Source organism: Alosa sapidissima, chromosome 9, assembly GCF_018492685.1.
Source record: "Alosa sapidissima isolate fAloSap1 chromosome 9, fAloSap1.pri, whole genome shotgun sequence".
Classification (NCBI taxonomy): domain Eukaryota; kingdom Metazoa; phylum Chordata; class Actinopteri; order Clupeiformes; family Clupeidae; genus Alosa; species Alosa sapidissima.
Window position 1 is genome coordinate 27402622 of NC_055965.1, and position 23707 is coordinate 27426328.

Here is a 23707-nt window from a genome sequence, read left to right on the forward strand (position 1 = left end):
CATAGAAGATCCATTATACTACACTATTATACATAGCTATTGTAATAGCTGATTTTCTAGGCTGTTCTTAATTTTAATTTCACTTTCAGTCACTTCCTGCACATATCAGATCTAACTGACTGCCCAGATTTTACAATCACACCTCAAAAACAGTAAATCATTATACTTATTGACTATTATATATTACATAATGTCACATATAAACAAGGTGGTGGGGGGTATAATCAACTTGCCAGTCAGCCTGTTGAAGGCATATTGGCTGAATGTATGCAGAGACTTGCAGTAGATATGAACAACCTTACCAGAAAATGTATTCCCCACCCCTTTTCCCCAACAATACCCCTCCATTTATGTACAGTAAAGGGCCTCTGCCACAGGGACCAGTCAGACGAACCAGAAGCAAAGCTTGATGTGATCAAAAATAAAGATCAAGTGTCTCAAGAATCTGCTCTCACACTATTGTATGTCCAAATTACAGAATGTTTCCTATTATGCATTTAGAACCTTACTTAATTCAGTGGTACAATTAATCAAATTTAGCAATATAGTGGATATCACACCCCTCTGACACTAGATTAGGCCAATAACTGAGGTCAGAGCAGGCTCCTATGCTCCTCAGGTTTATATGTGATGGGATCATGGACAGAGGTCCTGTGTTCCCCAGGTCAAGCATTGTATGTTTCCAGGGTTCTCCAGCTTTATAAAGCACATAATAGGTACCCAAATGAGCATAGGTCCCAGGATACATAGGACACTGGGAATATAGGGCCTTATGAAGATGGCAAGTTACTTAGTTGCATGCTGTGATGAAAATATGTTTAACAGCACTCACCAAAACACACCTCTCCACTTGTGTGTTTGATGCCAGACAGGCTCATATGGTAATGCTGTTGTATATGCATTTAGAACCTTACTTAATCCAGTGGTAAAATTAATCAAATTTAGCAATATAGTGGATATCACACCCCTCTGACACTAGATTAGGCCAATAACTGAGGTCAGAGCAGGCTCCTATGCTCCTCAGGTTTATATGTGATGGGATCATGGACAGGTGTCCTGTGTTCCCCAGGTCAAGTATTGTGTGTTTCCAGGGTCCTCCAGCTTTATAAAGCACATAATAGGTACCCGAATGAGCATAGGTTCCAGGATACATAGGACACTGGGAACATAGGGCCTTATGAAGATGGCAAGTTACTAAGTCATGCTGTGATGAAAATATGTTTCACCAAAACTGGGACACTGGGAACATAGGGCCTTATGAATATAAGGCCTTTGGAGCATAGGGACCAGGTAACATAGGTTCACTTCATTTAGTGACCTTAACAATACCACTGAGCAAAGGAGACCAATTGCTGGTCCAATGGATTTAATGGTATTGGAAGTATGGCAGTGGACTTGCAGGACAATCTGTTGTGTAATTAATTAATTAATTAATTAATTAATTAATTAATTATAAAATTAAATAATACAATAATAAACAAACAAACAACATCACTTTTTGTAACATTTGTGGTTGCTGTTGTATTGTAGGGTGGTGTTGTTTACACTATCGTCATAATAGTGTGATATAATGCCTTTTCTATGTAAAAATCGGCACACTTATAATATAATAGAGAATTGCAGAGGCAGAGAAATGTTGAGTATTGTATTGTTATACGAAATTAAAAGTAAAGAACAGACCTAGGACAATGTCCCCTTATCATCTCTGACGAATTTATTGAAAATTAGATGATTGCACAATGAAATGTGTGAAAATCCCTAAAATCGGACTATGTTGTTTCCCAACGGTCACAATTGTGACCAAGCATAAAAGACTCCTTTTCACCCACTTTTTCAGGAAAATTTAAAAAAAATAGTAATTGATTACTTCAAAGGGTTACTCAAGACACATGATTTTGATATATTCAAGTCTGGGAAAAATGTGGGATTAAACGGGTTAAGGCTAGTCTGCCTGGGCCTGGCCATGTTTGAACCGCCTCACTCATTTGTTCGTTGTTTAACATGGACGTTTTAAGCGTGCACTTCCTATTTGAAATGCAGCATAGGCGTGTTGTTTAATAGCTTTCAAACATTTAAAAACATAGCCAGAGGACGTATTGCTTTAATAGGCTTACATTTTAAGGCTTATTCTCAAATTCAGATTGTGTTAGGGGGACGGGATTATTAGCCAATTTCAATTGGACAATTTGACCGGAGAGATTTAATTTTGTCGGACATTTCATTTTTTTTCCGGCCAATGTCCGGTAATTACCAGACAACGGAAACCCTGACACACACACACACACACACACAAACACATATCAATAAATGCAGTAATTTACATTCCAACTCTAGCTGTGGGACTATTAAGAGAGCAGAGAAGGCAGAGATCCAAATACACATGTACACAGGTTATCTTTGTGCTTGTGACTTGTATGTAGTGACTTGTACAAATAGATGTCCATTTGTATAGTATAAGTATATCATTTTTAATTTGTAAAAAATATGCTTTGTGTGTGTTTATATGCCACTTGTATACAGTATATGAATACTGTATATGAATTTCTCTGTGCTGATTCTGCTTGTGGATTGGCCATTACATCCACACCCATGTGTGTGGATCAAAAGCTATTTGTGTTTGGATTAGATTGATGCGGAAAGAATGTCTCAAATTCAGATCATAGAAAGAAAGAAAGAAGTGCTTGATGTCATGCCCACTGAAGGCTGGTTCTCCGTAGACAGGTAGGAGCGCTATTCTCCTTAATGCAAGTTAGTTTACCATTAGATAATAATAATAATAATACAAAGATACCATTGGATAATTTATTCACAAAGTTTTTTGTTGTTGTTTTTTTCACAGCGCCTGTCTGTGATTTTGATCACATTATTAACATTATTTATTATTATTTGATCACATTATTATTTTTTACAAAGCCTGTCCATGATTTTGATCACATTATTATATTTTTATCACATTATAAATGATTAATTATTAACATTATTGTTGCATTTATTCTGAACTATCCCATATGCATCAGACCGAGTTACTGCATGCACAGAGACAACAAGGGTACAGTACTGTATGTAGCAACTTAGATACGGTGAATGAGCTAATGTCCCAAAATGTGTGGGTTCTCTTTTGTTGTTGCAAGGTAGGCCGACGTGGTTGGCGACGTCATGTTGGGTACCTCGGGAGACTTTGAACATAAAATCCGACCCGACTTTACATTCAAGTCATTTCGGAGATTGGGATTTCTGAATATTTGATGTGTCATGAAGTTTGCATTAGATAATAGAGCTGGAAGTGAGAGAAGGAGGAAGAGGTCATACACACACACACACACACAAACACACACACACACACACACAAACACAAACACAAACACACTCACTTGGGTGGTCCACTGCTGAATAAGGGAGGAGCAGGAATGGACGCTTCACTCCTCATAGACAAACAGCTGGGCACTGGAGATGGGGGTCTGTGTGTCTCTGATCTGGTAACACAAAGACAGAACAATTCAAACACAACCTACACACACCACATGCACACACGTACACACACACACACACACACACACACACACACACCATGCACGCACACAGCACGCACACACACACACACACACGCACACCAGAGTTTCCGCTAGAAAAAAATGGTGCGGTTTCGTTTTCCGGACATTTTGATGATATGCCGGTCAAATATCCTATTATCGCTTCTTAATAAGTCAAGTTGAGGAAAACTCATTAGCCTAACTTACGTAAACATGCCTAACAAGATCTAACTATCAGTATGTATGTTTTCATGGACAGCAAGAGTCCGCTTCGTTCATTGTTTTAAAAAGGCTACGTTGTTTGTTGCTGCTACCCACGTTATCTCCAGTGGTTCCCAGGGGCGGAGCCAGACATTGTAAACATTTGGGGCTTAGCCCATTTAATTTTTTTTTAAATAACCCCCTAACTACATAGTTCTCAGTAAAAATGTCAAGTTTTTTTTGCCTGAAATTGCACTGTGCCTATTTACAAGGGCATTGTTCCCACCTCTTTTGGGGTCAACCATCAAGTGCTGGACCTCTATAGAAAGCTGAGAACCTGTAGCTTTCGTAGGAAGCAGTCAAGATAACTGTGTGATGTACTGACAAAGAGCTACTGGGGCTAGAATATAGTTTTTTCTTTCTGCCGGATTACAAGCATCTCTGAACTGACCACATTTCAGCCCTCTAGGTCACTTGATATCCCTTAGAAACACAACTAAGCCCTAGCAACCAGCTGTGTGCAAAAGTTGATCAATATAGAATGAAAATATGAGTGCTTTAGACTATTTTATTAGATTATTTGCCAAGGTATGCCCATGCGTTTTGTAAAATGCCTATGGATACTCCCCATAGGACTTTTTGTTATCCAAAATGCATACTGACAATCAAATGCACATGAACCCCTTTGTGTAGAAGCATAATCCTGGTCTCAAATGAAAGGTAACACTTTGAGGTTTCTTGTGGACTATTTAGATTGTATGTCAGGTGTTCTGATATAGACTGACTACACAAAATATGGAATAATTACAAAAAAAGTCTCTATTTTTGCATTTACTTTGTTGGTTCAATGAGTGTGTATAAGATAGACTATACATCTGTACAACTAATATTGGATAATACAACATGAAGATTCAATTTCTATGGATTCTTGTGAATATTTCAGTACCCGATATGAGGCATCTACTTATTGTGCTGCAGCTACACTGCAGCCAGAAGTCAGAGTATCACCAAAAGCGGAGGAGGGGGAGGGGGGCATTTTGGATCAAATTTAATTGAGACATAATAAAATTAATCTGAGAATGTAAAGCACTATACAGATTGTACATGAAAAAAAGTTGTCATTTTTGGATTCCCAAGAGTCAAAGCTTTGAAATGGTGTATAACATTACTATGCTACATAGCAATATAGTGCATACAATTGATTTAGAATGTTGGGGGGAGGTGGGGGAGGGGGGTAACCGTCCCGCCGACGGGACACTGAAAGTTATTTGGCTAAATAATGACTTTTAGTGAATTTTGTGTAAACTAATGGACACATTGAGACTTAAAAAATGTGAAACTAACATTCAACAGATTCAAGGTATCTGACTGGCACTACACTGTGACACAAAATTATAGTTTTGGGTCTTTCAAGAGGCAATATCTGTTCATATCTGTTTAGCATGTACTTAGTTAATTAAGCGTTTCTTATGGTTTGTATATTATAGTATTTGTTTATTTTCATTAGGCTATTGTTTGATATGACATTATTGTTTATTATTGCTATTCTCCTCCTCTTCCCTGATCTCATCTGTGTGACAAATATATAGAATATCTTATACTATAATATACATAATATTATGATATAATTACAGTATGGCCAGTCATCATGATACAAGGGTATTTTAGAAGGAATGCATTATCATCTTGACATAGGTGTTTCTAAATTATATTAATTTTGTAATTTAGCAAGATTATTCATAGGTTTCATCAGGCCCCTTTACACAGGTGCATAAAATCAAGCACCTCGATTATGAATGCAGACTGCATGGTGCTTGATTAACACACTTTCAGAGTCCCTTTCCTCTCAATATATCATTGTAATGTTTTTTTTTTTAGTTAATAATTAGTTAGGCAGCCAAAACAACATAACATGACTTTTATATTTATGTGGACTCTTGGATTATAAGATCTGTGGTGGTGGATAGGATATCAACAAGGTTTTAAGGTAGGCTTATGCAACATATGACACTGAAAAGTTGACATGGTCAGATAACTGTTAATGGTTTTTTCTGACATTTCAAAACAGTGTAGCCTAATTTATTACAAGACGAGGATCACTTTGTTTTGGGAGCTGGAATTTCTTATTCTGCAGTAGGCTTAGCTAGCCTATGAGAGTATTGAATTTGCCTTTTCCGCCGACGAACGAGGACATTTAACGTTAACGTTAAGCATTTAGGGAGCTAGATAGCCAAGTAGCCTAACGTTAGCCTGCCTAACTGACAGAAAGCTCTTAACGTGAAATCACCAACCTGAAACAACACCATCCGTCAGTTCACTGGGCCATGCTGTTGCTTGAACGGAGCTGGGTGGTCTTTTGAAAAACTTTCTAATATCCATAACGTGTACAACATGTACACAAAGTGTTTTATCACAGACTGTAAAAGTGACAGACTTCTGACAGAGGCTTTTTGGAACACCGAAGCCATGACGTAGCGTTGTCAAGGCAGCATTTTCACTGGATCTAAACAAATCATTCTAACCATTGAAATCACCATAGCCCAGAGACCTGGCATAGATCGTGTAGCAAGTCAAATTATTTTTCAATATTGGGCTTTGAAAATAAGGGATATATTTCCTCAGTAATAGAGCATTTGGTGACATTTATAGAGAAACCGAGGGGAAGTTATATTGGAAATAAGAGTTGCCGGGAATTTAAAACACTAAAAAAAGATTCGGGGCTTTTGAAAAAAGATTCGGGGCTTAAGCCCCCTAAGCCACCCCCTAGCTCCGCCACTGGTGGTTCCACTGTTTAACTTGCACAGATGCGCACACACAAGAATGAGCGCTCATACCACTACCCCCTAAGGCTATGCCTCTTTATTTGATAACAATAAATTAAGAAATGTTTCCTATTCTGGGAAATGTTTAGTTTCTTTTTCTTTTGGTCCGCGGTTCAATGATACCGTTTAATTGTGCCGGAAATCATCCGCGGACCAGCAATCCCCTCGTCGAGGAGGCCCTAACCCTGCAGATCATAGACAGAGAAAGCATAGGCCTACTGTATGCTTTAGGTACAGAAGACAGTTGCATGTCCAGTGTACACGGAGAATGACAGTGTCTTGGAGCGGCCGCAACCCCGCAACTCCACTTCCAACGTCATGATTCCGACAGATACGCCCGACACTTCTGCTTTTTATCTGGTGGTGGTGGAGTTGACCGGACATCTGAGGCTTCAGACGTTAACAATTTATCATCATCCATCGCGTCTGGCCTCTGAAAAAACTTTTAACCCGCACAATTGTGACCGTACAAAAAAATCTTGCTCTTGTGCCTTTAAAACTGTTACTGGATGAATTATCAATACATTTCTCCCAAAAATAGAAACCTGAAAGGGTATCAGTTAAATTTGTGCAGTGTTAAATGTGTAGTGTAATTTGTCACATGGCCAGAGCTGCTTATGTTTGGGTTGCACCCTGACCAGAAAATGTCCACCCAAAAGCTCCCAAACTAAAGCTTACAAAAGTATGTTTATGTAAACATAGGACAAAGATTTTTGGTACACATCATCTTTAAGGTGTCTAGTATGGAGGGATGCAATTGAAATATGTGAACTTTGTTCAGCGTTCTCATAGCATGAGTGAACATGATGACGGTCACAATTGTGACCGTTGGGAAACAACATAGTCCGATTTTAGGGATTTTCACACATTTCATTGTACAATCATCTAATTTCCACTAAATTCCATTCAGAGATGATATGGGGACATTGTCCCAGGTCTGTTCTTTACTTTTAAATTTGTATCACATGGCATTTCTCAACATGGCCTCTGAAATTCTCTATTATATTCTAAGTGTGCCAATTTTTACATAGAAGATCCATTATACCACACTATTATACATAGCTATTGTAATAGCTGATTTTCTAGGCTGTTCTTAATTTTAATTTCCCTTTCAGTCACTTCCTGCACATATCAGATCTAACTGACTGCCCAGATTTTACAATCACACCTCAAAAACAGTAAATCATTATACTTATTGACTATTATATATTACATAATGTCACATATAAACAAGGTGGTGGGGGGTATAATCAACTTGCCAGTCAGCCTGTTGAAGGCATATTGGCTGAATGTATGCAGAGACTTGCAGTAGATATGAACAACCTTACCAGAAAATGTATTCCCCACCCCTTTTCCCCAACAATACCCCTCCACTTATGTACAGTAAAGGGCCTCTGCCACAGGGACCAGTCAGACGAACCAGAAGCAAAGCTTGATGTGATCAAAAATAAAGATCAAGTGTCTCAAAAATCTGCTCTCACACTATTGTATGTCCAAATTACAGAATGTTTCCTATTATGCATTTAGAACCTTACTTAATTCAGTGGTACAATTAATCAAATTTAGCAATATAGTGGATATCACACCCCTCTGACACTAGATTAGGCCAATAACTGAGGTCAGAGCAGGCTCCTATGCTCCTCAGGTTTATATGTGATGGGATCATGGACAGGTGTCCTGTGTTCCCCAGGTCAAGTATTGTGTGTTTCCAGGGTCCTCCAGCTTTATAAAGCACATAATAGGTACCCGAATGAGCATAGGTTCCAGGATACATAGGACACTGGGAACATAGGGCCTTATGAAGATGGCAAGTTAATAAGTCATGCTGTGATGAAAATATGTTTCACCAAAACTGGGACACTGGGAACATAGGGCCTTATGAATATAAGGCCTTTGGAGCATAGGGACCAGGTAACATAGGTTCACTTCATTTAGTGACCTTAACAATACCACTGAGCAAAGGAGACCAATTGCTGGTCCAATGGATTTAATGGTATTGGAAGTATGGCAGTGGACTTGCAGGACAATCTGTTGTGTAATTAATTAATTAAATAATTAATTAATTAAATAATTAATTAATTAATTATAAAATTAAATAATACAATAATAAACAAACAAACAACATCACTTTTTGTAACATTTGTGGTTGCTGTTGTATTGTAGGGTGGTGTTGTTTACACTATCGTCATAATAGTGTGATATAATGCCTTTTCTATGTAAAAATCGGCACACTTATAATATAATAGAGAATTGCAGAGGCAGAGAAATGTTGAGTATTGTATTGTTATACAAAATTAAAAGTAAAGAACAGACCTGGGACAATGTCCCCTTATCATCTCTGACGAATTTATTGAAAATTAGATGATTGCACAATGAAATGTGTGAAAATCCCTAAAATCGGACTATGTTGTTTCCCAACGGTCACAATTGTGACCAAGCATAAAAGACTCCTTTTCACCCACTTTTTCAGGAAAATTTAAAAAAAATAGTAATTGATTACTTCAAAGGGTTACTCAAGACACATGATTTTGATATATTCAAGTCTGGGAAAAATGTGGGATTAAACGGGTTAAGGCTAGTCTGCCTGGGCCTGGCCATGTTTGAACCGCCTCACTCATTTGTTCGTTGTTTAACATGGACGTTTTAAGCGTGCACTTCCTATTTGAAATGCAGCATAGGCGTGTTGTTTAATAGCTTTCAAACATTTAAAAACATAGCCAGAGGACGTATTGCTTTAATAGGCTTACATTTTAAGGCTTATTCTCAAATTCAGATTGTGTTAGGGGGACGGGATTATTAGCCAATTTCAATTGGACAATTTGACCGGAGAGATTTAATTTTGTCGGACATTTCATTTTTTTTCCGGCCAATGTCCGGTAATTACCAGACAACGGAAACCCTGACACACACACACACACACACACAAACACATATCAATAAATGCAGTAATTTACATTCCAACTCTAGCTGTGGGACTATTAAGAGAGCAGAGAAGGCAGAGATCCAAATACACATGTACACAGGTTATCTTTGTGCTTGTGACTTGTATGTAGTGACTTGTACAAATAGATGTCCATTTGTATAGTATAAGTATATCATTTTTAATTTGTAAAAAATATGCTTTGTGTGTGTTTATATGCCACTTGTATACAGTATATGAATACTGTATATGAATTTCTCTGTGCTGATTCTGCTTGTGGATTGGCCATTACATCCACACCCATGTGTGTGGATCAAAAGCTATTTGTGTTTGGATTAGATTGATGCGGAAAGAATGTCTCAAATTCAGATCATAGAAAGAAAGAAAGAAGTGCTTGATGTCATGCCCACTGAAGGCTGGTTCTCCGTAGACAGGTAGGAGCGCTATTCTCCTTAATGCAAGTTAGTTTACCATTAGATAATAATAATAATAATACAAAGATACCATTGGATAATTTATTCACAAAGTTTTTTGTTGTTGTTTTTTTCACAGCGCCTGTCTGTGATTTTGATCACATTATTAACATTATTTATTATTATTTGATCACATTATTATTTTTTACAAAGCCTGTCCATGATTTTGATCACATTATTATATTTTTATCACATTATAAATGATTAATTATTAACATTATTGTTGCATTTATTCTGAACTATCCCATATGCATCAGACCGAGTTACTGCATGCACAGAGACAACAAGGGTACAGTACTGTATGTAGCAACTTAGATACGGTGAATGAGCTAATGTCCCAAAATGTGTGGGTTCTCTTTTGTTGTTGCAAGGTAGGCCGACGTGGTTGGCGACGTCATGTTGGGTACCTCGGGAGACTTTGAACATAAAATCCGACCCGACTTTACATTCAAGTCATTTCGGAGATTGGGATTTCTGAATATTTGATGTGTCATGAAGTTTGCATTAGATAATAGAGCTGGAAGTGAGAGAAGGAGGAAGAGGTCATACACACACACACACACACAAACACACACACACACACACACACACACAAACACAAACACAAACACACTCACTTGGGTGGTCCACTGCTGAATAAGGGAGGAGCAGGAATGGACGCTTCACTCCTCATAGACAAACAGCTGGGCACTGGAGATGGGGGTCTGTGTGTCTCTGATCTGGTAACACAAAGACAGAACAATTCAAACACAACCTACACACACCACATGCACACACGTACACACACACACACACACACACACACCATGCACGCACACAGCACGCACACACACACACACACACGCACACCAGAGTTTCCGCTAGAAAAAAATGGTGCGGTTTCGTTTTCCGGACATTTTGATGATATGCCGGTCAAATATCCTATTATCGCTTCTTAATAAGTCAAGTTGAGGAAAACTCATTAGCCTAACTTACGTAAACATGCCTAACAAGATCTAACTATCAGTATGTATGTTTTCATGGACAGCAAGAGTCCGCTTCGTTCATTGTTTTAAAAAGGCTACGTTGTTTGTTGCTGCTACCCACGTTATCTCCAGTGGTTCCCAGGGGCGGAGCCAGACATTGTAAACATTTGGGGCTTAGCCCATTTAATTTTTTTTTAAATAACCCCCTAACTACATAGTTCTCAGTAAAAATGTCAAGTTTTTTTTGCCTGAAATTGCACTGTGCCTATTTACAAGGGCATTGTTCCCACCTCTTTTGGGGTCAACCATCAAGTGCTGGACCTCTATAGAAAGCTGAGAACCTGTAGCTTTCGTAGGAAGCAGTCAAGATAACTGTGTGATGTACTGACAAAGAGCTACTGGGGCTAGAATATAGTTTTTTCTTTCTGCCGGATTACAAGCATCTCTGAACTGACCACATTTCAGCCCTCTAGGTCACTTGATATCCCTTAGAAACACAACTAAGCCCTAGCAACCAGCTGTGTGCAAAAGTTGATCAATATAGAATGAAAATATGAGTGCTTTAGACTATTTTATTAGATTATTTGCCAAGGTATGCCCATGCGTTTTGTAAAATGCCTATGGATACTCCCCATAGGACTTTTTGTTATCCAAAATGCATACTGACAATCAAATGCACATGAACCCCTTTGTGTAGAAGCATAATCCTGGTCTCAAATGAAAGGTAACACTTTGAGGTTTCTTGTGGACTATTTAGATTGTATGTCAGGTGTTCTGATATAGACTGACTACACAAAATATGGAATAATTACAAAAAAAGTCTCTATTTTTGCATTTACTTTGTTGGTTCAATGAGTGTGTATAAGATAGACTATACATCTGTACAACTAATATTGGATAATACAACATGAAGATTCAATTTCTATGGATTCTTGTGAATATTTCAGTACCCGATATGAGGCATCTACTTATTGTGCTGCAGCTACACTGCAGCCAGAAGTCAGAGTATCACCAAAAGCGGAGGAGGGGGAGGGGGGCATTTTGGATCAAATTTAATTGAGACATAATAAAATTAATCTGAGAATGTAAAGCACTATACAGATTGTACATGAAAAAAAGTTGTCATTTTTGGATTCCCAAGAGTCAAAGCTTTGAAATGGTGTATAACATTACTATGCTACATAGCAATATAGTGCATACAATTGATTTAGAATGTTGGGGGGAGGTGGGGGAGGGGGGTAACCGTCCCGCCGACGGGACACTGAAAGTTATTTGGCTAAATAATGACTTTTAGTGAATTTTGTGTAAACTAATGGACACATTGAGACTTAAAAAATGTGAAACTAACATTCAACAGATTCAAGGTATCTGACTGGCACTACACTGTGACACAAAATTATAGTTTTGGGTCTTTCAAGAGGCAATATCTGTTCATATCTGTTTAGCATGTACTTAGTTAATTAAGCGTTTTTTATGGTTTGTATATTATAGTATTTGTTTATTTTCATTAGGCTATTGTTTGATATGACATTATTGTTTATTATTGCTATTCTCCTCCTCTTCCCTGATCTCATCTGTGTGACAAATATATAGAATATCTTATACTATAATATACATAATATTATGATATAATTACAGTATGGCCAGTCATCATGATACAAGGGTATTTTAGAAGGAATGCATTATCATCTTGACATAGGTGTTTCTAAATTATATTAATTTTGTAATTTAGCAAGATTATTCATAGGTTTCATCAGGCCCCTTTACACAGGTGCATAAAATCAAGCACCTCGATTATGAATGCAGACTGCATGGTGCTTGATTAACACACTTTCAGAGTCCCTTTCCTCTCAATATATCATTGTAATGTTTTTTTTTTTAGTTAATAATTAGTTAGGCAGCCAAAACAACATAACATGACTTTTATATTTATGTGGACTCTTGGATTATAAGATCTGTGGTGGTGGATAGGATATCAACAAGGTTTTAAGGTAGGCTTATGCAACATATGACACTGAAAAGTTGACATGGTCAGATAACTGTTAATGGTTTTTTCTGACATTTCAAAACAGTGTAGCCTAATTTATTACAAGACGAGGATCACTTTGTTTTGGGAGCTGGAATTTCTTATTCTGCAGTAGGCTTAGCTAGCCTATGAGAGTATTGAATTTGCCTTTTCCGCCGACGAACGAGGACATTTAACGTTAACGTTAAGCATTTAGGGAGCTAGATAGCCAAGTAGCCTAACGTTAGCCTGCCTAACTGACAGAAAGCTCTTAACGTGAAATCACCAACCTGAAACAACACCATCCGTCAGTTCACTGGGCCATGCTGTTGCTTGAACGGAGCTGGGTGGTCTTTTGAAAAACTTTCTAATATCCATAACGTGTACAACATGTACACAAAGTGTTTTATCACAGACTGTAAAAGTGACAGACTTCTGACAGAGGCTTTTTGGAACACCGAAGCCATGACGTAGCGTTGTCAAGGCAGCATTTTCACTGGATCTAAACAAATCATTCTAACCATTGAAATCACCATAGCCCAGAGACCTGGCATAGATCGTGTAGCAAGTCAAATTATTTTTCAATATTGGGCTTTGAAAATAAGGGATATATTTCCTCAGTAATAGAGCATTTGGTGACATTTATAGAGAAACCGAGGGGAAGTTATATTGGAAATAAGAGTTGCCGGGAATTTAAAACACTAAAAAAAGATTCGGGGCTTTTGAAAAAAGATTCGGGGCTTAAGCCCCCTAAGCCACCCCCTAGCTCCGCCACTGGTGGTTCCACTGTTTAACTTGCACAGATGCGCACACACAAGAATGAGCGCTCATACCACTACCCCCTAAGGCTATGCCTCTTTATTTGATAACAATAAATTAAGAAATGTTTCCTATTCTGGGAAATGTTTAGTTTCTTTTTCTTTTGGTCCGCGGTTCAATGATACCGTTTAATTGTGCCGGAAATCATCCGCGGACCAGCAATCCCCTCGTCGAGGAGGCCCTAACCCTGCAGATCATAGACAGAGAAAGCATAGGCCTACTGTATGCTTTAGGTACAGAAGACAGTTGCATGTCCAGTGTACACGGAGAATGACAGTGTCTTGGAGCGGCCGCAACCCCGCAACTCCACTTCCAACGTCATGATTCCGACAGATACGCCCGACACTTCTGCTTTTTATCTGGTGGTGGTGGAGTTGACCGGACATCTGAGGCTTCAGACGTTAACAATTTATCATCATCCATCGCGTCTGGCCTCTGAAAAAACTTTTAACCCGCACAATTGTGACCGTACAAAAAAATCTTGCTCTTGTGCCTTTAAAACTGTTACTGGATGAATTATCAATACATTTCTCCCAAAAATAGAAACCTGAAAGGGTATCAGTTAAATTTGTGCAGTGTTAAATGTGTAGTGTAATTTGTCACATGGCCAGAGCTGCTTATGTTTGGGTTGCACCCTGACCAGAAAATGTCCACCCAAAAGCTCCCAAACTAAAGCTTACAAAAGTATGTTTATGTAAACATAGGACAAAGATTTTTGGTACACATCATCTTTAAGGTGTCTAGTATGGAGGGATGCAATTGAAATATGTGAACTTTGTTCAGCGTTCTCATAGCATGAGTGAACATGATGACGGTCACAATTGTGACCGTTGGGAAACAACATAGTCCGATTTTAGGGATTTTCACACATTTCATTGTACAATCATCTAATTTCCACTAAATTCCATTCAGAGATGATATGGGGACATTGTCCCAGGTCTGTTCTTTACTTTTAAATTTGTATCACATGGCATTTCTCAACATGGCCTCTGAAATTCTCTATTATATTCTAAGTGTGCCAATTTTTACATAGAAGATCCATTATACCACACTATTATACATAGCTATTGTAATAGCTGATTTTCTAGGCTGTTCTTAATTTTAATTTCCCTTTCAGTCACTTCCTGCACATATCAGATCTAACTGACTGCCCAGATTTTACAATCACACCTCAAAAACAGTAAATCATTATACTTATTGACTATTATATATTACATAATGTCACATATAAACAAGGTGGTGGGGGGTATAATCAACTTGCCAGTCAGCCTGTTGAAGGCATATTGGCTGAATGTATGCAGAGACTTGCAGTAGATATGAACAACCTTACCAGAAAATGTATTCCCCACCCCTTTTCCCCAACAATACCCCTCCACTTATGTACAGTAAAGGGCCTCTGCCACAGGGACCAGTCAGACGAACCAGAAGCAAAGCTTGATGTGATCAAAAATAAAGATCAAGTGTCTCAAAAATCTGCTCTCACACTATTGTATGTCCAAATTACAGAATGTTTCCTATTATGCATTTAGAACCTTACTTAATTCAGTGGTACAATTAATCAAATTTAGCAATATAGTGGATATCACACCCCTCTGACACTAGATTAGGCCAATAACTGAGGTCAGAGCAGGCTCCTATGCTCCTCAGGTTTATATGTGATGGGATCATGGACAGGTGTCCTGTGTTCCCCAGGTCAAGTATTGTGTGTTTCCAGGGTCCTCCAGCTTTATAAAGCACATAATAGGTACCCGAATGAGCATAGGTTCCAGGATACATAGGACACTGGGAACATAGGGCCTTATGAAGATGGCAAGTTAATAAGTCATGCTGTGATGAAAATATGTTTCACCAAAACTGGGACACTGGGAACATAGGGCCTTATGAATATAAGGCCTTTGGAGCATAGGGACCAGGTAACATAGGTTCACTTCATTTAGTGACCTTAACAATACCACTGAGCAAAGGAGACCAATTGCTGGTCCAATGGATTTAATGGTATTGGAAGTATGGCAGTGGACTTGCAGGACAATCTGTTGTGTAATTAATTAAATAATTAATTAATTAAATAATTAATTAATTAATTATAAAATTAAATAATACAATAATAAACAAACAAACAACATCACTTTTTGTAACATTTGTGGTTGCTGTTGTATTGTAGGGTGGTGTTGTTTACACTATCGTCATAATAGTGTGATATAATGCCTTTTCTATGTAAAAATCGGCACACTTATAATATAATAGAGAATTGCAGAGGCAGAGAAATGTTGAGTATTGTATTGTTATACAAAATTAAAAGTAAAGAACAGACCTGGGACAATGTCCCCTTATCATCTCTGACGAATTTATTGAAAATTAGATGATTGCACAATGAAATGTGTGAAAATCCCTAAAATCGGACTATGTTGTTTCCCAACGGTCACAATTGTGACCAAGCATAAAAGACTCCTTTTCACCCACTTTTTCAGGAAAATTAAAAAAAAATAGTAATTGATTACTTCAAAGGGTTACTCAAGACACATGATTTTGATATATTCAAGTCTGGGAAAAATTTGGGATTAAACGGGTTAAGGCTAGTCTGCCTGGGCCTGGCCATGTTTGAACCGCCTCACTCATTTGTTCGTTGTTTAACATGGACGTTTTAAGCGTGCACTTCCTATTTGAAATGCAGCATAGGCGTGTTGTTTAATAGCTTTCAAACATTTAAAAACATAGCCAGAGGACGTATTGCTTTAATAGGCTTACATTTTAAGGCTTATTCTCAAATTCAGATTGTGTTAGGGGGACGGGATTATTAGCCAATTTCAATCGGACAATTTGACCGGAGAGATTTAATTTTGTCGGACATTTCATTTTTTTTCCGGCCAATGTCCGGTAATTACCAGACAACGGAAACCCTGACACACACACACACACACACACAAACACATATCAATAAATGCAGTAATTTACATTCCAACTCTAGCTGTGGGACTATTAAGAGAGCAGAGAAGGCAGAGATCCAAATACACATGTACACAGGTTATCTTTGTGCTTGTGACTTGTATGTAGTGACTTGTACAAATAGATGTCCATTTGTATAGTATAAGTATATCATTTTTAATTTGTAAAAAATATGCTTTGTGTGTGTTTATATGCCACTTGTATACAGTATATGAATACTGTATATGAATTTCTCTGTGCTGATTCTGCTTGTGGATTGGCCATTACATCCACACCCATGTGTGTGGATCAAAAGCTATTTGTGTTTGGATTAGATTGATGCGGAAAGAATGTCTCAAATTCAGATCATAGAAAGAAAGAAAGAAGTGCTTGATGTCATGCCCACTGAAGGCTGGTTCTCCGTAGACAGGTAGGAGCGCTATTCTCCTTAATGCAAGTTAGTTTACCATTAGAATGACTTCAAAGCCGTTATATAAAGGTAAACTTGAATGGGACCCCTTTATCTGTATGTCCTGTGGATTTAGGGAATTGCATTTATGTTTGATAACATTTTTCTATTTAGGGTTTTGTTTTGGTAATTTTTCTGCCATTATGCATTTTGTTCTTTAACGGACCAGGGAACTCACCCTCCATCAACATCAGCATTATCTTCTGTGTCAGGCTTATTGAGCCATTCTCTGGTCATTTCCGCTCTATCCATGGTTCCACAGCTACGTGCTGCAGACTCTGCACTGAGTGTCTTACTGTGACCTGCAGCCTCCTCTCTCTGTCTCCTCTCTCTACACAGCAGTGAACAGGAAAAATATGTAAAGAACACAAAGACACATATTTGGTCCCCACAATCTTGTGGACATCCATTTCATACAAATCAACATTCCACAGGAAGTTACCCCACCTACTGAGGAAAGCTTGACTTGTTTAACATCAAAAATCTCTCTGCCTCTACTGTCAGCTCTTTCAGGGCTGACCCAAAAAAGGCTTTCTGTTTGATATCAAGAAATATTGGATTCATGGACAGCAAGAGTCCGCTTCGTTCATTGTTTTAAAAAGGCTACGTTGTTTGTTGCTGCTACCCACGTTATCTCCAGTGGTTCCCAGGGGCGGAGCCAGACATTGTAAACATTCGGGGCTTAGCCCATTTAATTTTTTTTTAAATAACCCCCTAACTACATAGTTCTCAGTAAAAATGTCAAGTTTTTTTTTGCCTGAAATTGCACTGTGCCTATTTACAAGGGCATTGTTCCCACCTCTTTTGGGGTCAACCATCAAGTGCTGGACCCCTATAGAAAGCTGAGAACCTGTAGCTTTCGTAGGAAGCAGTCAAGATAACTGTGTGATGTACTGACAAAGAGCTACAGAGGCTAGAATATAGTTTTTTCTTTCTGCCGGATTACAAGCATCTCTGAACTGACCACATTTCAGCCCTCTAGGTCACTTGATATCCCTTAGAAACACAACTAAGCCCTAGCAACCAGCTGTGTGCAAAAGTTGATCAATATAGAATGAAAATATGAGTGCTTTAGACTATTTTATTAGATTATTTGCCAAGGTATGCCCATGCGTTTTGTAAAATGCCTATGGATACTCCCCATAGGACTTTTTGTTATCCAAAATGCATACTGACAATCAAATGCACATGAACCCCTTTGTGTAGAAGCATAATCCTGGTCTCAAATGAAAGGTAACACTTTGAGGTTTCTTGTGGACTATTTAGATTGTATGTCAGGTGTTCTGATATAGACTGACTACACAAAATATGGAATAATTACAAAAAAAGTCTCTATTTTTGCATTTACTTTGTTGGTTCAATGAGTGTGTATAAGATAGACTATACATCTGTACAACTAATATTGGATAATACAACATGAAGATTCAATTTCTATGGATTCTTGTGAATATTTCAGTACCCAATATGAGGCATCTACTTATTGTGCTGCAGCTACACTGCAGCCAGAAGTCAGGGTATCACCAAAAGCGGAGGAGGTGGAGGGGGGCATTTTGGATCAAATTTAATTGAGACATAATAAAATTAATCTGAGAATGTAAAGCACTATACAGATTGTACATGAAAAAAAGTTGTCATTTTTGGATTCCCAAGAGTCAAAGCTTTGAAATGGTGTATAACATTACTATGCTACATAGCAATATAGTGCATACAATTGATTTAGAATGTTGGGGGGAGGTGGGGGAGGGGGGGTAACCGTCCCGCCGGTGGGACACTGAAAGTTATTTGGCTAAATAATGACTTTTAGTGAATTTTGTGTAAACTAATGGACACATTGAGACTTAAAAAATGTGAAACTAACATTCAACAGATTCAAGGTATCTGACTGGCACTACACTGTGACACAAAATTATAGTTATGGGTCTTTCAAGAGGCAATATCTGTTCATATCTGTTTAGCATGTACTTAGTTAATTAAGCGTTTCTTATGGTTTGTATATTATAGTATTTGTTTATTTTCATTAGGCTATTGTTTGATATGACATTATTGTTTATTATTGCTATTCTCCTTCTTCCTCTTCCCTGATCTCATCTGTGTGACAAATATATAGAATATCTTATACTATAATATACATAATATTATGATATAATTACAGTATGGCCAGTCATCATGATACAAGGGTATTTTAGAAGGAATGCATTATCATCTTGACATAGGCGTTTCTAAATTATATTCATTTTGTAATTTAGCAAGATTATTCATAGGTTTCATCAGGCCCCTTTACACAGGTGCATAAAATCAAGCACCTAGATTATGAATGCAGACTGCATGGTGCTTGATTAACACACTTTCAGAGTCCCTTTCCTCTCAATATATCATTGTAATGTTTTTTTTTTAGTTAATAATTAGTTAGGCAGCCAAAACAACATAACATGACTTTTATATTTATGTGGACTCTTGGATTATAAGATCTGTGGTGGTGGATAGGATATCAACAAGGTTTTAAGGTAGGCTTATGCAACATATGACACTGAAAAGTTGACATGGGCAGATAACTGTTATTGGTTTTTTCTGACATTTCAAAACAGTGTAGCCTAATTTATTACAAGACGAGGATCACTTTGTTTTGGGAGCTGGAATTTCTTATTCTGCAGTAGGCTTAGCTAGCCTATGAGAGTATTGAATTTGCCTTTTCCGCCGACGAACGAGGACATTTAACGTTAACGTTAAGCATTTAGGGAGCTAGCCAAGTAGCCTAACGTTAGCCTGCCTAACTGACAGAAAGCTCTTAACGTGAAATCACCAACCTGAAACAACACCATCCGTCAGTTCACTGGGCCATGCTGTTGCTTGAACGGAGCTGGGTGGTCTTTTGAAAAACTTTCTAATATCCATAACGTGTACAACATGTACACAAAGTGTTTTATCACAGACTGTAAAAGTGACAGACTTCTGACAGAGGCTTTTTGGAACACCGAAGCCATGACGTAGCGTTGTCAAGGCAGCATTTTCACTGGATCTAAACAAATCAATCTAACCATTGAAATCACCATAGCCCAGAGACCTGGCATAGATCGTGTAGCAAGTCAAATTATTTTTCAATATTGGGCTTTGAAAATAAGGGATATATTTCCTCAGTAATAGAGCATTTAGTGACATTTATAGAGAAACCGAGGGGAAGTTATATTGGAAATAAGAGTTGCCGGGAATTTAAAACACTAAAAAAAGATTTGGGGCTTAAGCCCCCTAAGCCACCCCCTAGCTCCGCCACTGGTGGTTCCACTGTTTAACTTGCACAGATGCGCACACACAAGAATGAGCGCTCATACCACTACCCCCTAAGGCTATGCCTCTTTATTTGATAACAATAAATTAAGAAATGTTTCCTATTCTGGGAAATGTTTAGTTTCTTTTTCTTTTGGTCCGCGGTTCAATGATACCGTTTAATTGTGCCGGAAATCATCCGCGGACCAGCAATCCCCTCGTCGAGGAGGCCCTAACCCTGCAGATCATAGACAGAGAAAGCATAGGCCTACTGTATGCTTTAGGTACAGAAGACAGTTGCATGTCCAGTGTACACGGAGAATGACAGTGTCTTGGAGCGGCCGCAACCCCGCAACTCCACTTCCAACGTCATGATTCCGACAGATACGCCCGACACTTCTGCTTTTTATCTGGTGGTGGTGGAGTTGACCGGACATCTGAGGCTTCAGACGTTAACAATTTATCATCATCCATCGCGTCTGGCCTCTGAAAAAACTTTTAACCCGCACAATTGTGACCGTACAAAAAAATCTTGCTCTTGTGCCTTTAAAACTGTTACTGGATGAATTATCAATACATTTCTCCCAAAAATAGAAACCTGAAAGGGTATCAGTTAAATTTGTGCAGTGTTAAATGTGTAGTGTAATTTGTCACATGGCCAGAGCTGCTTATGTTTGGGTTGCACCCTGACCAGAAAATGTCCACCCAAAAGCTCCCAAACTAAAGCTTACAAAAGTATGTTTATGTAAACATAGGACAAAGATTTTTGGTACACATCATCTTTAAGGTGTCTAGTATGGAGGGATGCAATTGAAATATGTGAACTTTGTTCAGCGTTCTCATAGCATGAGTGAACATGATGACGGTCACAATTGTGACCGTTGGGAAACAACATAGTCCGATTTTAGGGATTTTCACACATTTCATTGTACAATCATCTAATTTCCACTAAATTCCATTCAGAGATGATATGGGGACATTGTCCCAGGTCTGTTCTTTACTTTTAAATTTGTATCACATGGCATTTCTCAACATGGCCTCTGAAATTCTCTATTATATTCTAAGTGTGCCAATTTTTACATAGAAGATCCATTATACCACACTATTATACATAGCTATTGTAATAGCTGATTTTCTAGGCTGTTCTTAATTTTAATTTCCCTTTCAGTCACTTCCTGCACATATCAGATCTAACTGACTGCCCAGATTTTACAATCACACCTCAAAAACAGTAAATCATTATACTTATTGACTATTATATATTACATAATGTCACATATAAACAAGGTGGTGGGGGGTATAATCAACTTGCCAGTCAGCCTGTTGAAGGCATATTGGCTGAATGTATGCAGAGACTTGCAGTAGATATGAACAACCTTACCAGAAAATGTATTCCCCACCCCTTTTCCCCAACAATACCCCTCCACTTATGTACAGTAAAGGGCCTCTGCCACAGGGACCAGTCAGACGAACCAGAAGCAAAGCTTGATGTGATCAAAAATAAAGATCAAGTGTCTCAAAAATCTGCTCTCACACTATTGTATGTCCAAATTACAGAATGTTTCCTATTATGCATTTAGAACCTTACTTAATTCAGTGGTACAATTAATCAAATTTAGCAATATAGTGGATATCACACCCCTCTGACACTAGATTAGGCCAATAACTGAGGTCAGAGCAGGCTCCTATGCTCCTCAGGTTTATATGTGATGGGATCATGGACAGGTGTCCTGTGTTCCCCAGGTCAAGTATTGTGTGTTTCCAGGGTCCTCCAGCTTTATAAAGCACATAATAGGTACCCGAATGAGCATAGGTTCCAGGATACATAGGACACTGGGAACATAGGGCCTTATGAAGATGGCAAGTTAATAAGTCATGCTGTGATGAAAATATGTTTCACCAAAACTGGGACACTGGGAACATAGGGCCTTATGAATATAAGGCCTTTGGAGCATAGGGACCAGGTAACATAGGTTCACTTCATTTAGTGACCTTAACAATACCACTGAGCAAAGGAGACCAATTGCTGGTCCAATGGATTTAATGGTATTGGAAGTATGGCAGTGGACTTGCAGGACAATCTGTTGTGTAATTAATTAAATAATTAATTAATTAAATAATTAATTAATTAATTATAAAATTAAATAATACAATAATAAACAAACAAACAACATCACTTTTTGTAACATTTGTGGTTGCTGTTGTATTGTAGGGTGGTGTTGTTTACACTATCGTCATAATAGTGTGATATAATGCCTTTTCTATGTAAAAATCGGCACACTTATAATATAATAGAGAATTGCAGAGGCAGAGAAATGTTGAGTATTGTATTGTTATACAAAATTAAAAGTAAAGAACAGACCTGGGACAATGTCCCCTTATCATCTCTGACGAATTTATTGAAAATTAGATGATTGCACAATGAAATGTGTGAAAATCCCTAAAATCGGACTATGTTGTTTCCCAACGGTCACAATTGTGACCAAGCATAAAAGACTCCTTTTCACCCACTTTTTCAGGAAAATTAAAAAAAAATAGTAATTGATTACTTCAAAGGGTTACTCAAGACACATGATTTTGATATATTCAAGTCTGGGAAAAATTTGGGATTAAACGGGTTAAGGCTAGTCTGCCTGGGCCTGGCCATGTTTGAACCGCCTCACTCATTTGTTCGTTGTTTAACATGGACGTTTTAAGCGTGCACTTCCTATTTGAAATGCAGCATAGGCGTGTTGTTTAATAGCTTTCAAACATTTAAAAACATAGCCAGAGGACGTATTGCTTTAATAGGCTTACATTTTAAGGCTTATTCTCAAATTCAGATTGTGTTAGGGGGACGGGATTATTAGCCAATTTCAATCGGACAATTTGACCGGAGAGATTTAATTTTGTCGGACATTTCATTTTTTTTCCGGCCAATGTCCGGTAATTACCAGACAACGGAAACCCTGACACACACACACACACACACACAAACACATATCAATAAATGCAGTAATTTACATTCCAACTCTAGCTGTGGGACTATTAAGAGAGCAGAGAAGGCAGAGATCCAAATACACATGTACACAGGTTATCTTTGTGCTTGTGACTTGTATGTAGTGACTTGTACAAATAGATGTCCATTTGTATAGTATAAGTATATCATTTTTAATTTGTAAAAAATATGCTTTGTGTGTGTTTATATGCCACTTGTATACAGTATATGAATACTGTATATGAATTTCTCTGTGCTGATTCTGCTTGTGGATTGGCCATTACATCCACACCCATGTGTGTGGATCAAAAGCTATTTGTGTTTGGATTAGATTGATGCGGAA

General features: G+C 38.0%; 2 protein-coding genes across 5 annotated transcripts in view; one reads left to right on the plus strand and one right to left on the minus strand.

The window, feature by feature from the left end:
- LOC121719390 (NACHT, LRR and PYD domains-containing protein 12-like) overlaps positions 1-23707 on the plus strand; it is a 705660-nt gene that overhangs the window by 202707 nt on the left and 479246 nt on the right. The gene's annotated exons all lie outside the window — the stretch shown is intronic.
- Positions 1-23707, minus strand: part of LOC121719420 (Fc receptor-like A) — a 132822-nt gene that overhangs the window by 88445 nt on the left and 20670 nt on the right. For 3 of the 4 annotated variants that reach the window (XM_042105032.1, XM_042105033.1, XM_042105035.1), the window contains 3 exons: positions 17305-17457; positions 10564-10665; positions 3372-3473 (listed from right to left, as the gene is read on the minus strand). The exons of the other annotated variant lie outside the window; for it this stretch is intronic. In XM_042105032.1, the coding sequence (XP_041960966.1) occupies positions 3372-3473; positions 10564-10665; positions 17305-17457 (357 nt within the window). The remainder of the gene's footprint in view (positions 1-3371; positions 3474-10563; positions 10666-17304; positions 17458-23707) is intronic. 4 annotated transcript variants of the gene reach the window in all.